This window comes from Equus asinus, chromosome 3, assembly GCF_041296235.1.
Source record: "Equus asinus isolate D_3611 breed Donkey chromosome 3, EquAss-T2T_v2, whole genome shotgun sequence".
NCBI lineage: Eukaryota > Metazoa > Chordata > Mammalia > Perissodactyla > Equidae > Equus > Equus asinus.
This window is the reverse complement of record NC_091792.1, coordinates 156,200,776-156,219,888: the sequence shown is the minus strand read 5'-3', so window position 1 is coordinate 156,219,888 and position 19,113 is coordinate 156,200,776. Positions and strand designations below refer to the sequence as shown.

Genomic DNA, 19,113 nt, shown 5'->3' with positions numbered 1-19,113 from the left:
GATTGGCACCCCGCCTGTCTGGCCCCAGAGCTGTCTTCACTGCTGTCCCACCCAGCCCACGTCGAGCGGCATGGTCCATGGTGAGAGCACCAGCAATGAGGTTAGAAAGATTTATTTTAAATCCTGTCTTCACCGCTTGTTGGCTGCAGAACTTGAGCAGGATGGTTGGGCAGCACAGAGAGATTATGTAACCAACTTGAGGTCACACAGCATGTCAGCACCCAGAGTGGGGCTGGAACTGGCTTCCTCACTCCCGGCCCAGGGATTGAGTCCTGACTCCTCAGGGCACAAGGGTATTCATTTCCTCCCTGTGGGGTCCCGAGCTTTGACAAGTTCAATCCCACCCTGCACATTTCTCAAGAAAACCCTTCCTAGCTTCTCATCTGTGAAGGAAGGAAAATGCAGTTTCTGCCTCAAGGATTCTCGTGAGGATGAAATGATCGAATACTCAGAAAGTGCTTAAGACAGCGCCTGGCTGAACAAAGCCTGCCTCCCATGTTGGTGTCCTGGGGCTGCATAACCCAGCACCACAAACTGGGGGCTTATTCTCTCACAGTCGTGCAGGCCAGAAGTCAGAATCCAGGGCTCAGCCACACTCCCCCTGAGGGCTCTGGGGCTCCGCCTCCTCCAGCTCCTCGTGGCCCCAGGTGTTCCTTGGTTTATGGCTGTGTCACTCCAACCTCAGCCTCCACTGTCTCATGGCCTCCTTCCCTGTGGGTGTCTTCACGTGGCCTTCACATAAGGACACCAGTCACTAGATTCAGGGCCCACCTAACCCAGTATGACCTCATCTCAGCTAATTACATCTGCAAGACATACTTCCAAATAAGGTCCCATTCGGAGGTTCCAGGTGGACATGAAATTGTGGGGAACACTGTTATGCACTGAATTGTGCCTGCCCCAAGTTCACACGCTGGTCCTAATCCCTAGTGTGACGGTATTTGGAGACAGAGCCTTTAAGGAGATAATCAAGGGTAAGTGAGGTCACAGGGTGAGGTCCTAACCCCACAGGACTGGTGACCTTCTAACAAGAGGAAGAGGCACCGTGGCTCTTGCTCACGTGTGCTCAGTCTCCCTCTCGCTCTCTCACTCTCTCGCTCCCTCTCTCTGCGTGCACAAAGAAGAGAGGCCACTTGAGGATGCAGTGAGAAAGCGGCCGTCTACAAGCCAGGAAGAGGGGCTTCACCGGAACCCACTCCTGCCAACACCTTGATCTCGGACCTCCAGCCTCCAGGCCTGTGAGAGAGTAACATCCCGCTGTCTAAGCCCCGAGCCTGGGGCACTTTGTCACGCAGCCTGGGCTGACCAATGCAGACACTACTCACCCAGGACAGCCGCATCAGGAGGAGGATCAGCCCTTCCTGCCTTCGCACGTGTTTCTCTCTGCCTGGGATGTCCCCTGACTCCCTGTCCACGGGGCCCGTCTCCTCCTTCAAAGCTTGGCCAGGCAGCACATCCTGCAGACAGCCACCCCTGACCCAACCTTCACCCCTGAGCGTCCCTCATCCCTCCTCTCTGCACCCGTAAGCAGGGATGTTACAACGGGAGCCAACGCGGACTGGGATGTCGCGGTGCCAGGTGCTGTCTAAGGGCCTCATGTGCACTCAGTGCTCACAACAGCATGAAAGAGGGACCACTGTTCCCACTGCACAGATGGGGACACCGACAACCAGAGAGGCCCAGTAAGTTCTGGAGGCCACAGAGTTGGGGGGGGAGGGGGGCGGGAAGAGCCAGCATGCAGACGGAGGCATCTAAGTGCAGAGGAGATGCTCTCCACTGGTGCCACCACCAAGTGCCCCGCTGGTGGCACTCGTCACGTTCCTTCATAACCAGATGTCTGCCTTTCTGCCTTTCCAACAGCTCTGGGTGCTGCCTGAGGGCTCTGTCTGTCCAGGCTATCATCAGACCCAGAGCCCCGTCACTGTGGGGGCTCAGATGCTCCCTCCTGTTCCCTGAAAGCCAGCCCTCCAGGCTTCACCCCCTTCCAGAGTGCCATAAGTTGCCCAGGGAGACAGAGGCGGTGCCGGTGCTCGAACCCAGGGCTCCCGCTTCAAGTCCATCACTCCTGCCTCGTCGCTGCTCTACACTGATGACATCTGTAAACGCCAGGCTACTTTCCATTCTGGGTGGACTGACTTCCAACAACCTTTGCCTCTAGAAACACTTCGAGGTGAGAGTCCCAAGCACCTCAGAAATGGAAGGTGCCTCAGATTGACCCTGGCATCCGACACTGGCAGGGACCCTTAAGGGCACATGGCTTGCCTGGGTCACCCAGCCAAAGAGTGCCAGGGTTGGACACGAACCTGGCTCTTTGGGGTCCCCAGCCCAGGAGGATGTGAAGTTCTCACACGCACACAGATCCTGAGAGTTGTTTGCCATTCCCCCCTTGAGACCACATACCTCACAGAGCGCAGCCACGGTGTCAGTGGCTCTGACGTTCTCCTCTTCCTCCAGGTCACTCTGTGTCAGCCTCTGCCTCTCTAGGAGGGTGTGGAAAGCCTGTGAGCAAAACAGGAGCTGAATCCAGTAGAAAAATGCAGATTTTTTTCTTTTGCATAAAAACCTCCCCAACTGACCCCTGCCTCTCAGATTCAGAGGATGCTTACCCCTGATTATACACAGGAAAGTGGGGCATGGGGATGTCATATGGCTTTTGTGGCTTGCAAATAGCAGCTGAGGCCAGGATCCTGTTTTCCTGATCTCCAGGAAAACCACAGTCTGTGCTTTTGTCCAACCCAGTATAAGGAGGTGCCACCAGGTCACCTTGTCACTGCTTTCTCCTGGACACAAGCCACCCAGACATCATTCTCTGCTTTCAGCTGCTGGGGACCAACACCCAGGCCGGGGAGACACACCCAGCAGGGCTGAGGCACACAGGAGATAAGAGATCAGAGTGGTCAGTGAGCAGCCTGGCCCTGCTGACCACGTGGCTGGCCCTGTCCTGAGGAGCCCAGCTGAGTGGTGGGGAGACACAGGTGTGCATCAGATGCCGCAGACACAGTCACAGCGGGGTCCAACCACAGAGGGACGGACTCCACTTAGGGAGCGGTGCAGGGGAAAACTCCCCATATAAGCTGAGCTTCAATGACAAGCAGGGGTTCCCTGGGGGGAAGACGGAAAGCCCGCACAGCCCAGGCTCAAGGAGAGCAGCAGGAGTGACAGGGCAGTAGGAATCCGCTGGCCTTGGCGGGGGGCCTGGGGCGGGAGGTGAGCTGAGAGGGAAGAAGGCAGGGCTGCGTGTGGTGTGGAAGTCTGTGTTCTTCCATTTGTTCATTCATTCATTCATTCACTCATCTATTTGTTCATTCATTCATTCACGCATGCATGTGTTCAGCCCTTCCTTCCTTCATGCCATGTCTCCTGAACACCAGCACATGCCTGACCTGTGCGGAGGTCCTGGGAAGCAGAACCGACCGGGTTGCCTTCTCCACACACAGGACTCGCACTGAGCGAGGAGATGGCAGGGAGAAGGGCCCAGAACTCTCCGAGTGACAAAGAGCTGGATAATCCCATCTTCCTCTGATTTCACATGGATCTTCTCAAAGACAGAAACAGCCCCCTCCCTTTACGACGCACCCCAGAAGCCCCCGCATGGGCCCAGGAAGGAGGCTCCCCGAGTGGGGAGGGTCAGCTGGGCCAGGGACCTAAACGCCTCTCCTCTGTTTTCAGGGGTCCCCTTCCCTGGCTTCTCACTGGGGTGCTGCTGCTGCCACCACACTGGCCTCCAAGGGAAGGCCCCCTGCCTGTGCTCTAGGCTGGGCCTGGACCCAGATACTGTCCCTCTATCCCCTCAGCAGAGCCGAGCCGAGCTGCACCAGATGCTAACACAGGGCAGAAGGACCCACGGAAACAGTCAGGCTGTGGCTGCCGCTTACTCGGTCTCGTGAGTCCCAACAACCCCGTGAGGCAGGTGCTATTATTCCCATTGTGCAGATGAGGAAGCTGAGGGCGGGGGGGGGGGGGTTAGCAATGCGCCCAAGGTCACTCAGCTAGTTAGCAGCAGAGTCAGCATTCAAACCCAGGTCCGGCTGACCCCAGGGCCCGAGTGCTTGACCCCCATGCAGGATGGCCACGGACAAGCAGCCCTGCCCCAGTCCCGCCACCCGTTAGCCGGGAAACACTGAGGACAAAGGCAGAGTCCTGTTCTCCCTGAGAGCCACAGGCCCTGGGCGTTCCAGCCTGTGCTGGCACCAGCTCACTTCTTCTCCGTCAGGGAGGGTGACATCCTGCTTCCTGTCCTCTTGTGGGTTTCCTTGTCCCCTTCCCAGTCAAGCCAGGGCTTTTTCTAGCTTGGCCACCTCCCTGGTCCTGCCCACTCAGCCCACCTGCAGGGTCGTCCCTTCCCCGGGACTTGCCACTGGACCCAGCGAGGGGCCCCATGTTTGTGTGTGTGAGCCTGCCTTACACCCTGGGACGCCTGTCCCCTCTGGTCCACACCACACCCCCTTGGTGCCGTTGCATGCTGGCTGCCATCTGTAGAGCCCCTGCGGTGCTGTGCAAAGCTCCCCACAACCTCTCCCACTCGTCTTTCCAGCAGCTCAGGGATGGTGGTGCTGCTCTCGTCACTCCCTTACAGACAAGGAAGCTAGAGACCCAGGGCTGAAGGGACTGGAGTAAGGTCACTGGGCTGACCTGGAAGGCAGGGAGCTGACCTCGTGTCTGACAGCATCAAAGCCTCCGGCTAACGGGGGCAGAGCCACATCCCACCCAACCTCCCGGACGGCTGTGCCCACTGATGTGGGGGGAGCCGGGAGCAGGGTCACCTGGAGGAACTCCTCCGGGTCGGCGGTCGGCTGTGCCTCGGCCAGGAAGCTCCTCCGTTCCTCCTCTTGGGCCAGTGCGAGCTTTGCCGACTCCTCTGCCTGGTGATCCAGCGACGCCTTGACCCGGTCTTTGCCTCGCTGGACAAACTCTGAGATTGACAGAAGCCGCAGGACACCGCAGGTTACGCTCCTGCCTAAACCTTCCCTGGCTTCTTCCACCAGCACCAAGAGGGTTAGAAACTCCGGCAAATTCCGGTTTCTTTAGTTTCATCATTCAGGCATATGTGCTTCTAAAAGGCCAGCGTTAAGGGCCTCTGGCCCCTCAAAGCCCAAGGCCCCCGTTACTCGGAGGGACCCCCTCAGGCCCTGGGCTCAGGACACCACAAGTGGTTTTATTTAGCTGCTGTGCAGAGTGCTTGCCAGCCTGACCAGGAGAAACACAAGCAGCGCTTTCCTGGGGAACAGGGTGTGAGGGAGGTGCAGGTGGCGCAGGGACGGCCGGGCGGGACACAAGGACAGAAGAGCCTGAGTCTGCTGGGAGACGGTGTGGAGACGAGGAAACCTCGAGGACGAGTTCTCACATCAGCAGGCCAGGAGGAGGGGCCCCGAGCTGCAGGAAGGAGGAAGGGCCCAAGGGCAAGGGCCCCTGTGCTGGTGATGGTGAGCTGGGGGCAGAAGGGCTGCCACTCTCTGCTGTCAGGGCCTCTTGCGGCAGGTAAAGCCCAGGCCACTGTGGGCGATGACCCCCAAGGCCAGAGGCTCAGATTCTATGTGTCCAGAGGTCCAGCCAACAGCAGCCTTCCACGTGGCCACAGACACCATGACGCTGAGTGGAAGGGCATGGTTGGAGTCCTGAGGTCCCAGTACTGAGGGCCTGCCCACTGACCCCATCTCCAAAGGGCAGTGGGGCAGACACGGCAGAGGGTGAGTGTCTGCGGAGGACCAGGGTATTGGCCTCAGTGGAAACCTGGTGCTGTGGACTGAATTGCATCTCCCCAGATTCATATACTGAAGCGCTGACCCCATGCAACAGCCTTTGGAGATGGGGCCTAGCAGGAGGTCATTAAGGTTAAATGAGGTCATAAGGGTGGGGCCCTAATCCCATAGGGCTGCTGCCTGATAAGAGGAAGAGATGCCAGAAGGCTGGCTATCTGCCCTGTGAGGACTCGGTGAGAAGGCGGCTATCGGCGAGCCAGGAAGGGGGCCCTCACCAGGAACCCAGTCGGCTGGCACCGTGGTCTTGGACACGAAGCCACCAGAACTGTGAAAAATAACTGTCTGTTGTCTAAGCCCCCGGTCTGTGCTATCTTGTCATGGCGGCTAGGGACACCTGCAGAGTCCTGGTCCTACAGTGTCCAGACCTGTCTGGGCGTCAGAACCTGCCAGGGAACTTGTTAGGCACCCCGATTCCATGCCCTTCAGACGTCCTGACTGAGACCCAGCGAGGCCCCAGCTCTGCTTCCACGCAGGCCCCAGGCGCACACGCAGCTCTGGAGCACACTGATGAGTTCTCCCGTGGGGTGGGAGCGGATGGTGGTGGTGGAACCCACGCCACAGGGACAAGACCTGGGTTCCTTCTTGCGGGTCCCACTAACGGTATGACCCGGACTAAGAATCAGATGCCCTTGGTGTCTTGAGCCCTGACTTGCCCATCTCCCAGGGTGGGCCCCAGAAGCAGGAGAATGTGTGAGAAACTGCCACGTCGGGTTCCCTCTGCCCATCCAAGGCCATGCTGCAGCTGAGCAGGGCCGTGACTCACACAGGGCTGCAAGTGAGTGGCCTGCATCACTTCCACCCCCCTTTGCCTTCTGCCTGTTCTAGGTGGTTCTGCTACAGGACACTGGGGTCTCCCTAGCCTGAATCCCTGATGACTAAACGGAGCAGGCCATCCCCAACCCTCGGAGATAGCCCTTACTAGCTCTGCCGGATGAAAAGACAAGGAGGCTCAGAGAAGTGACCGGGTCCCCAAGGGCAGAACTGGGACAGCCACCTGTGCTAGTCACACAGGCACTGCTCCATGTCTCCTGACGTGCAAGCGCTGACCCCGATCCCAGCCCCCTGCCCTGCAGAACAGGGGACCCCAGAAGGACCCAGGGCACCGTGGCCCTTCTCGGCTCACCCCTGCCGAAGCGCTCCGCCTCCCCCCAGAAGGCCTTGTGCTGCTGGGTCAGCAGCTCCTCCTTCTGCCGCCCGGACAGCTTCCCCTCGACGGTCAGCAGCTCCAGGCCACGTGAGATGGCGGCCAGTCGGCATTTGGTCTCCTCCTGGATTTGCAGCTTCAGGAACTCAATCGTTTTTGCCATGTGTGCCCGCTCCATTGTTCTCTCCAGGGCGTCCTAAGAAGACAAAAAACGCCGGACAATAGGCTGGGGCATCCTGGGTCAGCGCTCGGCCACAAGGCTCTGTTAGAGCACAGGGCTCCGTCCTGGCATCACCCCCTCCCTGTGAGCAGGGCACGGACGAAGCCGCTCCCCTTCTGAGCCTCCTGTGTCTGCTCCTCAGATGGGGACAACATCGTCCCTCACGGGAAAGTGGTGAGGCTGACACTGGACAATGTACGTAAAGCGCTTAGTGTATACTGAGTGCTCCACAGAGGGTTGCTTTTCTGGGAGGAATGCAACATGTGCATAGGATCCAAGAGGAAAACCCTCCTTTCCTGTAGTCATCCTTCCCCAGTCTAACCGGGCCTCTGGCCTCCACAGCCCTGGAAGAGAAACCAAGGAGAAACAGGAAAGGTTCCAGGAGCTCTCGGCTTTTGAGCCTCCGAGACCTGCTTGCTGGGGATTTAAGAGATTTTAAGGTAGGAGTGACTTTAACAGTGACCACCAGGGTCAGACTTTAGGACAGGCCCCGCCCCACTGCGCCAGGCTATCATGCTATCATTACTTAGGACAGACTGTGGGGAAAGACACAGCAAACGTCGACCAGAGGCAGAGGCGGATCCTGGGTGTCTGCATCGCTCGTCCTCCCGTCTCAGGGAGCAGATGCTCATCAAGGAACACTGCTGAAGGACAGCGAGGACGACGGACAGAGCAGGGCGCTGCTGCGTCCACACTGGTCATGTTAAAGCTGCAACCCTGAGTCCCAGAGGAAGGATGCCTCTCCCACCCAGGGACGACTCCACCAGCCACCTGCCACAGCAGAGGCCTGAGCTGGCCTCAGCCGCCGTCTCAGCCCTCAGGCCTGCAGTCCTGCCTTGGTCAGCTCCCCATCTGCTCTCCCAGCCTCCCACCTGTCCACCTGTGCTCTGCCCTCCCACGGCAGATGGGGCCTTTCTGAGCTGCAGACGTGGCTCTGTTGTCCCCTGGCCCAAACCTGCCAGTCACTGCCCTCAAACCAAACTCCTAGGCTTGATGCGCAAGGCCCTGCAGGACCAGGCCTGGCTTAGTCTCCAGCCTTGTCCCACACACCTCCCTGCTCCTGGCTGCCTAGCACGCCTGGCTCTCAGCTTCTCCGGGCCTTTGCACACATGGGACCCCCCACCTGGAATACTGTCTCTAACTCATCCTCTCACCGCCCTGCCTGGCCAGGTCCTACTCATCCTTACGGGCTGTGTGGCGCCTTCCCTGATCTTCCCCAACCCCACCAGCTCTCCTCTACGCTCCACGCCCCTGTGCTTGTCTTCAAGGAGCTAATCCCAAGGGACAGTTCCAGGCTGGACAGAGAGCCCTTGAAGACAGGGGCCGAGCCTGAGGCGCCCACTGCCCAGCCCTGGGCCTCACGGTCTGCTGAGCTGTACTGCTCTGTGTCCTAAGATAGTGTGAATGAGGAAGGATAATGACCCCCCAATTATGGACACTGAGGTGTGTTCCAGAAGGACACATAACTAGCCCGAGGGCCAGTGGCCTTGAAGCTTCCTCTCTTTCAGTGAAGCAAACCTGACAGCAGTCGGGCCCATGACCACTGGAGGGCGCAGGAGGATAGGCGCTGGGGCCGCGTGTGGGCCTGGAAGGCTCTGCCCAGGAGGGGCTGAGCAGGGCGGCGGGGGAGAAGGGCGCCCACTGCCCCCCCGCTGCCACCTCGGATGTAGCATGGTGAGGCCCTCCCGGCTCGGGAGTGACAGCACAGCCTCTGGATTTATCTTCCAGGAAGGACAGGAGTGGAGAGAGGTGAGCACGAGCAGAGGGGCGTCAGATGGGAGGCAAGGGGCCACGGCTGCTCTGAGAGTGAGGCAGGCCCTCAAAAGCAACGGGCTCAAACTCCACTCCTGCTTAGAGCTGCACGACCTCGGCACGGCGTCCTTACCTGACCCCCACCTTACAGAGCTGCCGTGAGGATTCTGTAAGTTAAAAGACGTAAAGCATTTAAAATAGTGGCCAGAAAACAGCAAGCGGTCACGGATGCGAGCTGTTCTCACCACCGTCCACAGCAAGTCCCTGCATGGCTCTTCGCATCCGCTTTTTCTCCAATGTCCCAAGAGGCTGATTCTGAGGACCTCTAGGGCCCTTTCTAGGCTTTTCCAGCTCTGATATTCAGCGATGCCATGTGAGTGTCCCAGGTCCAACTGCCCCGGCCAAGAGGGTCAGATGCCGGCCTGAGAACTGAAATTCTTCTGGAGTTTTTTTGGTACACAGGATGCAGGCAGAGCTCACCTGTCCTCTTCTGTACATAGACTATAGCCCTTCCCACGCATCAGTCCCATGATCGGCTTATGTCCACTTTGCCTGCTGACATGTGGCCTGCAGGAGTCCAGCACTAACACATACTGAGCACTTTCCGAGTGCCAGGCTCTGTCCTAACGGCCTGATGTACTGTCCACTCTCTCATGCTCTCAGAGCAGGTGCAATTCTGATCCCCATTTTACAGATGATGAAACCAAGTCCCAGAGAGGTTGGGTAACCTGCCCAAGGTCACACAGCTAACAAGAGGCAGGACTGTGGTAGGAGCTCAGGTTTCTAGCTCAAGTCTGCAATACCGCTTCTATAACAGAATGGGGCACACAGTAGGCGCTCATTAAATGCTCCCCTCTAGCATTACTGGAGCCTGCAAAAGGCTAAAGAAAGGGCATACTGATAACCTGGATAATTCTCTCCCTCTCCCTATTTGGAAGTTACTGGTTAATACTGCAGCCAGAGTCAGCTAAGGATACATTTTTTTTTTTCTGCATCAATATCCTGCTTACAGAAAATAATTAAATCAAAAGGGAAAAAAAGGAATAAAAGGAAAAAATTCCTCCTTTGATGAGCATTAATGTCAGCAGCCTTATCAAATTAAAATCTAATTCAAAGGGGCTTGGATGGCAAACCAGGAAGCTTGGGGCCCAGGCTCAGCGATGCCAATAGACAAGAGGGACCCAGGATCCTAGGCAAGTCGCTTAGCCGGCTCCTCTGCTCCTCGTGAATAAAATCTCTGCTGTGTCTGTCTTCCAGCAGTTGCCCGGGAGGAAAAGCAGAGTAGAGGCGCACATGATGAGAAAAGCACCTGAAGTTCTCGGACAGCTGCGGGCACCTGGGGTATCTGTTAAGATGCAGACCCTGATTCGGAAGGGGGCATGTATCTAACCAGGTCTCGGGTGAAGCTGATGCTGCTGGTGAGAGGACCACATTTTGGAGCAGACTGGTTTGTGGACAAGTGGCGGGAACCCGTTCCGGGCCTGTCGGGCCTGCTCTGGGGGTCCGAGAAGCTGAGTCTCTGAGCTGAGGGCACGGTGGCTGCTGGAGGTTTCCAACCAGGTGTAACCTGGGTGGGTGCACGGGTCTGAAACGTAACTCATGGGTCCCCAAGTTCGGAGGAAGGGGAAATGGGTGCGTAGCGCCCTGGGCCTTGCACACAGCAGGATGAGAACAAAACGCCATGGACAAGGCTACAGAGAACCCCATGGTGACTAGGGCATTATGAGTCACCAAGCATTTCCCTGGGCCCCATCTGCAGCAACTCCTATGACCACTCTTTTATAAACAGAGTAATTGAAGCTCAGAGAGGTTACATAACCAGTTCAAGATCACACAGCTTCAAGGGGCTGAGCAGAGATCCAAAGTGAGACTTGCAGATTCCTCTATACCAGTGGTTTGCAGCTCCAGCTATACATCAGAATCATTGGGGAGTTTTAAAACCAGCGACGCCAGGGCCTCCACCTCGGATCAATCAGATCGGATCTCTGGGCGTGGAGCCCAGCAAAGGACATTTTTGAAAGCTCCCCAGGTGATTCATGGAGCAATGAGGAGAGCACACTGACGCTCTGTCCACAGCAGTGGGCGTCAACTATGACTGGTCACCCGGAGCTCTAAAAACCCCAAATTGAGTAAGGCAGAATCTCTGGGGTGGGGACCCATGAGGGACCAAGCATCAGCACTTCTTAAGTCTCCCCAGAAAATTGCAAGGTGCAGCCAGGATTGAGAACCAGCGCTCTATGCTGCAGTGACACGGAGCTGGCCAGCACCTCCACTCATGGAAGCCATGGACGGATGGACAGATGGACGGATTCACTGCTTTTCTCTGCGGTCTTTGCCCCCATCTACAACAGGAAGGTGTTGGACTCCATCTCCTGGATTCCACATCCCTAGTTTGAACATCTTCACGTTCCCCCGCCCCCAGCCTTACCAGAGCCTGCAAATCCTGGGACTCGCGCAGCCGCCCTTCGGTGGCTGTCATTCTTTCCGTCAGAGTCATCACGAGCTGTTGGGCTTTGGAGCTGGAACACTTAAATTGGTCCACAAGAAAGGGCTGGATCTTTTCCATCTGTTTCCAGAAAGCTTCCATCTGTGAAATGACAATGAGAAGCAAGAGACGGGGGGAGAAAACTTATTTAAGAAAGCAATAAAGCTGGATGCTTTGTGCATGGGAATTACAATTCATTCCTGTCACAGACTGAGAGTCTAAACAAGTCTATAATCCGGGGCAAGTTTATCTCGGCAACAATCGCGCTCTGCAGAGGTTCCTCCTTGCTCCTTTGCAGGTGCCAGTCAGTTTCAAGGCGGCTTTTCAGCAAACACTAGCGCTGCTGATAAGGAGTGACCGCACAGTGAGATCGCCCAGCTTAAACAGCTTAAAGACTCTTAAACAGGCTACAATTGCTGCCTGGGCAGGTGCGTGAAATTCAACAGTGTGCTCCTGGAAGTTTCCAGATGTTTAAAAGAGATTAAACATGTCCTGAAAATAAAAGCATGAATAGCCATTTACATACGAGTTATTATCCTAAAAGCACAAAGGAGCGATGTGGCAGAGATGATGCTGACCATAAAAACATTTTGCTTTAAAATCTTTTTCCCTTTTCCCCCACCTCCTCAGAAGCAGAGCTGGGAATCACCAAGCAGCTTAGAAAGTCAGAGGCTTAATTTGCGTCACTGCGAGAACAACGACACCAGGAGTCCTAGCATCTTTCCTTTGTGGTATGCAAGTTATACGCCAGGCTCTGTGCTTCACAAATTTTATTTCTAGATAAAATATATATTGGGAGGACAAGGAATAGGCTCAGAAAGTCAGGTTGCTTGTCAATGGTCACAGAGCTAAGGAGAGGCGGAGGCAGATTTGGTCCAAATTTGGTCCATTTAACGATCCTGGCTGATTTTTTCCATCCTGGCTCTGCCTCTCAGATGCTGAAATGAACACTTCTTGCTGGACAGGGCAAGGGAGGGGTCAGGGTCAGCAGCACCAGAAGCCCACGATGATCTTGTTAGCCCACTCCTAGATGAAAGGTGGCGAGAAATGTCAACCTGAAACCCTCAGTCAATCCAACCAGCCACCTCCCAGGGGCCGAGCACAGCCAGCAGAAAGCGCACACCTCTGTGAACCAGAACCTCTTCCAGAGTTGGGTCTCTCATCTCTGGGGCCTCACTGCAGCTCAGCAAACCCTTCATCTGCCTCTAGTTGGCAGTTCATGCCATCAAGGCTCCTTTCTTTACCCCTTCCACACACACTCCCACACCAGTGCTTCTCCATTTGGGGAGTTTGCCAAGACTTTAGAGAATCTTATGAGAATTATGAATCCTCTGCCTGAAACATGCAGACATGGACAAGATGTTCCACGGGCACCCTCGCTCTCCATGTCCTCCTACCTCAGCTTAGTGGAGACTCTCCATCCTCAGGCATCTCCTCAAGATGTCAAGCCAGAACTCACCATCTCCCCTCCCAACCTGCTTCTCATTCTGGGGTCCTTATTTCTGTCGAACTGAGCCTCTACACCCGTTCCCCACCCCACCTCATTACAAACCACCCTCTCAGCTCTCCCACTTTTTCTTACTTCTCCATCTCTACTGCAACTGCCTTCACGAAATTCCTACTGAACTAACTCAAAAGCTCTTAGCTATCCTCCACACAGTGGCTGAGAGCATCCTTCTAAAACAAAAATGGGACCAGGCCACCCTCTGCTGCAGACTTTCAGGGACCCCCACCTCCTTGGCATGAGATGCAAGCCCTCAGACCAGATCTCTGGCTTTGTCTTGCTCTGCCTGCTTCTCCTGCCCACCGGCCAGCATCCATCCACACTTCTTCCAAAGTCTCTTGATGGTCCTTTCTTCTACGAAGACTTTCCTAACCCTGTGGGAAAATGACTTTCTCTCTCCACTGTGCCCCAGCCTCCCCATGTTTTCATCTGTCACAACACTTATAACTCAGCAAGTCCTCACCTGCTCACCTGTCGGTCCCCTAACGAGGTTGGACTGAGCATCTCTCCAGCAGGGCGGGTCTAAGTTCATTCTGAATCCCCAGTGTTCCAGTACAATGCCTGGGTGCCCAGGAAATGTTTGTGTAATACATAACATATGAACAGGGGGTAGTGGAACCCCAAAGTGAAAAAGACCTGTTTGAAGGAAGCCTTCCTCTCTGGAATTTAAAACATGCTTTTATGAGTGATGTTTCGAGTTTGAGAAGTTAGCAGCAAGCATCTGCTCCAACCCACAGAGCGATAATGACAGAGGCTTAGAGCAATCTTTGCTTTGAATGATAAAAGATCTAATCTAAAATTTAAACAAGAGGAATTCATTAAAAAAATTTAAAAAGACTCCCTCTGTAAATCTTGGCCCCTTAATTATATCTTCTCTATGGCTTAACTTCAGAAACTGGATCCCTGGCTCCGGGGCAGGACACGACAGGGAATTCGAGTATTAAACATGCTTCTAGGTGCCATCTCTTTAATCTCACCAACTCAACTGTGCCCGAAACCAAGGTTTTTATAGAGGGAAGAAAACCCAGCACGTACATTATCTATCAGCTGCTCAGAGTACTCTCTCTCCTTCTTCTCCACGTCTGCCAGGGTGGTGTATTCAGAATCAGCAGCACCCAACATTTCTGTGTTTGACAGTTTGACCTGAAGTCCCTTTTCTAATTCCTCCAAGTCCTGAAAAAAACAAAAGAAAGAAAAGAGGCAAAGAAAAAAACTGGAATGTATCTCAAATTCTAGAAAAAGAAATGCTTTTATTTTTTATGACATTATCATGAAATATTTCTTAGCTGTAATTAAATTCTCTGGACATTATCCTACTTAAAATTTGATGATAAAAAACTATTTTTCTCATGAAACATAGATCCCCAAGAATATTGGATTATTTTCTATATCCCTCCCTGCCTCCTCAAATAGACCATAATTAAAAAACAATGACATAGTATCTTTCAATCCTCATGAAGTCCTGGAAAATGTCATGACATCTGGGACGTTGGGAGGGAACGTTTCTTCCCCACTCTTCTGGTTTCCGGGGGAAGGATTCCTTACTGCGCCCCAGGGAGGAAGTGATATGCATTTGATTGGCGGATTCAAAAGCAGGAAGTGAGCACTGCAGCTTAGCCTGGTCCCTCAGCCCCACTGACTCCAGGTACCCACTCTTCCAACTGCAGGCATCAGGCTGCGTCTCCCCAAAGAGCAGCTGCCATTTCAGAGCACTTCTCGTCCTCTTCTAGAAGTTTTGAGCATTAAATGAAAGTACCCATTTAAAGCACTTGGCCAGACTACCTCTCAGTAAACAGGAGCCACTATTATAATTAAGACGCTCAGTAGGTGGCGGAGGTGGGAGTTGATCCCGGGTCTGCAGACTGCAGAGCTCTTATTTTTCCCATAGGATGCTGTTTCATTGTTACTAGTATATTATTAGTATCACCACCATTATCATTGTTTTCATTGTTGGAGAGTCATTGAAACTCAGCGACCTGTGTCCTCAGCTGCAAACAAAAATAATAATGGCTACTCACAGGGCTGTGGTGAAGACTAAACAAAATAATACGTGAAAAGCACCATGTGCACTTCCTAATGATGACAAACATGGCGGTGGTGGCACTGAGGATGATGACAATGATGAAGATGATGACGTACCGCCTCCTCTCTGGGGTGTACTGATTAATCCTCCTCCACAGAATCCAGAGGAGCAGGGAAGAAACCTTCCCTCCCAATCCCCCAGAAGTCATGGTGGTGGTAATAACGATGACGATGATGACTATCATGAAGATAACAGTGGTGATGGTGGTCCTGAGAATGATGACAACAATGACGATGATGGAGGAAGATGATGGTGATGGTGGTGATAATGAGGATGATGATGAACATAATGATAATGGTGGTGAGGGCAGTAATAAGAATGATTATGACTGATGATGATGATAAAGATGATGGCAACAACAATGACAATGAAGAAGATGATGATGGCAGTAGTGGTGGTGATGGCTGTGATAATAAAATGATAATGATGGCAATGATACTGATGATGATGAAGATGAAGATGGTTGTTGTGGCAGCCATGGTAACAAGGATGTTGACAGCTGTCATGTACACAGGGTCTAACTGTTCCTTTGCTAGGTGCTTCATACACATTTCTCTTATCCCTTCTGAAATTCCACAGGACAGGAATTACTATCCTATTGCACAAAGGAAGAATCTAGGATTCTGAGAGTTTGTGAAAGATAGAACTGGGATATCAACCTCCACCAGTCTGATGCCAAGCCCTGACTTGTTTTGCTGCACAGTAACAATATAAACTCTGCATAAAAGGCTGAGAAGAGAAGAATGTAAACTAGCAGAAACAGTTACAACCAATAAACAAATTACATTTTTAAAAATACCCCAAACTTGTGCAGAAGATGACATTAAAGGGTATGAGCCAAAATTCTTTGAGTAGCGGATATGACCAACATTCTTCTCTTTTTTTCTGCTCCCAATACTTTATCAAATTTTAATAATATACATTCCCATTTTTATATTTGTTCACATACTTTTATACATAATTATATTGTGTTAAAAAGTGCATATTGTAATAAACTATTTTTATACATGAAAGCGAAAAGAGTTTCATATTACGATTTATATATCGTCATGAACTATTTTTAAATTATCTTGAAATATAGGTTGAAGACTTACGTTTTCTTGTTTTGAAAGAATCTTCTGGTATAACTCATCATCAGACTTCTTTTTAGGAAAAAGGTCAAGGAGGCACATTTTAAAAATCTGAATAAACATCTATTGCCAGAAAAGGAAATATAATGAAGAGAAAGGTTTAAATGATAGCATCTCCCTCCATTCTCCCTCTCTTCCTCCTCTTCCTCTCCTCTCTTTTCACACACACACACACACACACACACACATACTTTTTGCCATAGGAAAAGAACTCAGATTATAAATCATGACAAGGGCCTACAACAGATTACATTTTCATGAAGCTTTTAAAGAAAAATGCTTCATTTCTTCTGCCTTCATTTATTCAACAAATATTCATTAGATGCCTACTCCTTACCAGCCCCCCATGTCCCCATTTCCATTTGAGTCAAGAAAATACAAAAGGCAAAGCGGGCTGCTCTGTTGTGGAAAGAACCAGAGGGACAGTTGTCTGGAACCGGGATGTGTAAAGTCATCCACTCCACCTCCTGTCTCGAAGGATGGAGACGTCCCCTAACCCAAGAAGGGTCCTCTCATCCGTGGGGACACCCAGTGAAGTCCAAGGGCGCTGTGTCCACAATAAGTTTAAGCAATCACTGAGTGTAGGACACCTGGGTATTCCCAGTTTGGGGCTATGACAAAGCTGCTAGGAACATCACGTACAGTGTTTTTTGTGAAGGTGTTTCTCTGGGATAAAGACACAAGAGTGCAATTGCTGGTCTCCTGGTAATTGGACGTTGCAATTGCTGGTCTCCTGGTAATTGCACGTTTAGTTTCATGAGAAACTGTTCTCCAGTGCGGCATTTTACATTCCCACCAGCAACGTCTGAGTGATCCAGTTTCTTCACCTCCTCATCAGCCATTTGGTGTTGTCACTATTTTTTATTTTAGCCATTCTGATAGATGTGCGGTCATATCTCATTGTGGATTTAATTTGCATTCCCCTAATGGCTCAATGACAGTGAAGGGCTTCTCATGTGCTTTGTGTGTGTTTACTTGCCAACTGTATATCCTTTTTGGTGAAATATCTGTTCGTGTCTTTTTCCCATTTTCTCATTGGATTGTTCGCTTACGTCTACGGAGGTTTCAGAGGTACCTGTATATTCTACGTACAAGTCCTCTCTTGACATGCGGCTTGCAAATGTTTTCTCTCATTCTTTTCATCCTCTTAACAGGGTCTTTTGCAGAGCACAAGTTTTTAATTTTGATGAGGTTCAAGTTATTAGTTTTCCCTTTCATGAGTCACACTTTTGGTGTTAATTCTAAGAACTCTTTGGCTGGGTCGAGAACCCAAAGATTTTCTCCTATGTTTTTTTTTCCTAAAAGACATAGTTTTGTATTTTCCTTTAAGTACGCGGTCCACTACAGTTAACTACAGATGTAACTTGGTTTTCGCCCATGTTTACACGCACTCACTTGTGCGTATGTGTGGGGTTCTGTGCAATCTTACCCCATCTATAGACTCATGTATCCACTGCCACATTGAGACAGAGACTGTTCCAGCACCAGGAGGAATCCCCTAGTTCCAGGGCTGCCCCCGGCAGGGAGGGGAGGCTGCCCACAGAGCAGACGGGCAGATGGCGACGGCCAATGCTCTCTCCAGACAGTGGGCTGCTCCCCTGTGGGCATTCACTGGCCGCTCCAGGGACGAGGCCAGCCAGGACCATGTCACTCGTAAGCAGGATGGGGCTCCGAGCACAGAAACAATCGACCCTCCAGCCAGCACAGAGCCTTTGTGGAAACCACCAGGGCTACCTGCCCCTAAGCGGCCCAGGTGTGGCCACATGAAAGCAGGCTGCAGTGGCAGGTGGGCAGTGACTCACGTCCATGGGCCTTTGCAGGGGTGGTGGGGGTGGGAGGCTGCAGAACAGGCTCTATTTCTGGAATCCTAGTATGACTTATGGCTGCAAACATCAGCTCCTGGCGACAAGGCCCACCCTGCTCACTCAGGGCCCACATTTCTTTTTGCTGTATCCTCAACAACATTCTTGTCTTTCTCGAGTTTATAAGGAAGCGCCTCATGGGCGCATCTGTCTGTGTCCCTGCTTCCACCTCTCTGTCACTCTCTCCATCTCTACTCTCCCTTTCTCTTTCCAACAGCCTCTCTCCTCCCTCCTCACTGCAGCTCTTACGCCTCCTTCAATAATTCAGAGAACGTGCATCAGGGAGAAACAGCTCCTCTCTTTAACCCTGTGCCCTTGACGCCAGGCTAACCCCAGAGGGGCTCCGTGGCTACAGTGGGCCTCATCTCTGTGACTTCCTGTAGCTCCCGTCCAGTGCAGATTGCTCACTCAGAGACCACATGCATCTGGGGGAGACTAGTTCTGTTTGCCTGACACCGAAGGCTCTGACTTCTCCTTCATGACTCAGAGAACACATGCCTAGAAAAAGGTACAAAATGGGGGCCAGCCTCGTGGCCTAGTGGTTAAGTTTGGCGTGCTCCACTTCAGTGGCCTGGGTTCAGTTCCCAGGCACAGACCTACACCACTTATTGGTGGCCATGCTGTGGCGGCAACCCAATACAAAATAAAGGAAGTTAGCTCAGGGCAAATCTTCCTCAGCAAAACGAAACAAAACAAAAAGCTACTATGTCCCATCTCGGCTCCAACTTAGATCCTTATGACTTTGGGTGAGTCCTCCTCTCTCTGCCTCAGTTTCCTCACCTGTAAGGTGGAGATAATAATGGCGCCCACCTCTCCAGGCTGTGAGGTTTAAAGGGAACCACTGTGTAACACCCCCAGGGCCTAGCACACAGTCAGCGCTCCAGAAAGTTAGTGCTCATAAATACAGCCATGTGCCACATAACATTTCAGTCAACGACGGACCGCACATATGACCGTGGTCCCATAAGATTAGTACCACATAGCCCAGGTGTGTAGTGGGCTACACCGTCTAGGTTTGTCTAAGTCACACTCTATGATGTTCGCACAACGACAAAATTGCCTAATGACGCGTTTCTCAGACAGTGTCCCCGTCGTCAAGTGAGGCATGACTGTATCACTCTCCCTATCATCTTCCTTTAAGAACACTGCTCTCTTTGAAACCTCTGCATCTTCT

The 19,113-nt window shown here is 52.6% G+C and overlaps 1 protein-coding gene across 4 annotated transcripts in view; it reads right to left on the bottom strand.

The window, feature by feature from the left end:
• The window catches only part of EVC (EvC ciliary complex subunit 1), a 74,402-nt gene that overhangs the window by 38,155 nt on the left and 17,134 nt on the right, over nt 1–19,113 (bottom strand). For all 4 annotated transcript variants that reach the window (XR_011502363.1, XR_011502364.1, XM_044767852.2 and 1 more), the window contains exons 6-11: nt 16,042–16,140; nt 13,900–14,037; nt 11,304–11,462; nt 6,883–7,099; nt 4,764–4,912; nt 2,401–2,499 (exon numbers count right to left, since the gene is read on the bottom strand). Coding sequence is in view for 2 of the 4 variants with exons in the window: in XM_044767852.2 (XP_044623787.2) it covers nt 2,401–2,499; nt 4,764–4,912; nt 6,883–7,099; nt 11,304–11,462; nt 13,900–14,037; nt 16,042–16,140 (861 nt within the window). In the remaining 2 variants the exon portion in view is untranslated. The remainder of the gene's footprint in view (nt 1–2,400; nt 2,500–4,763; nt 4,913–6,882; nt 7,100–11,303; nt 11,463–13,899; nt 14,038–16,041; nt 16,141–19,113) is intronic.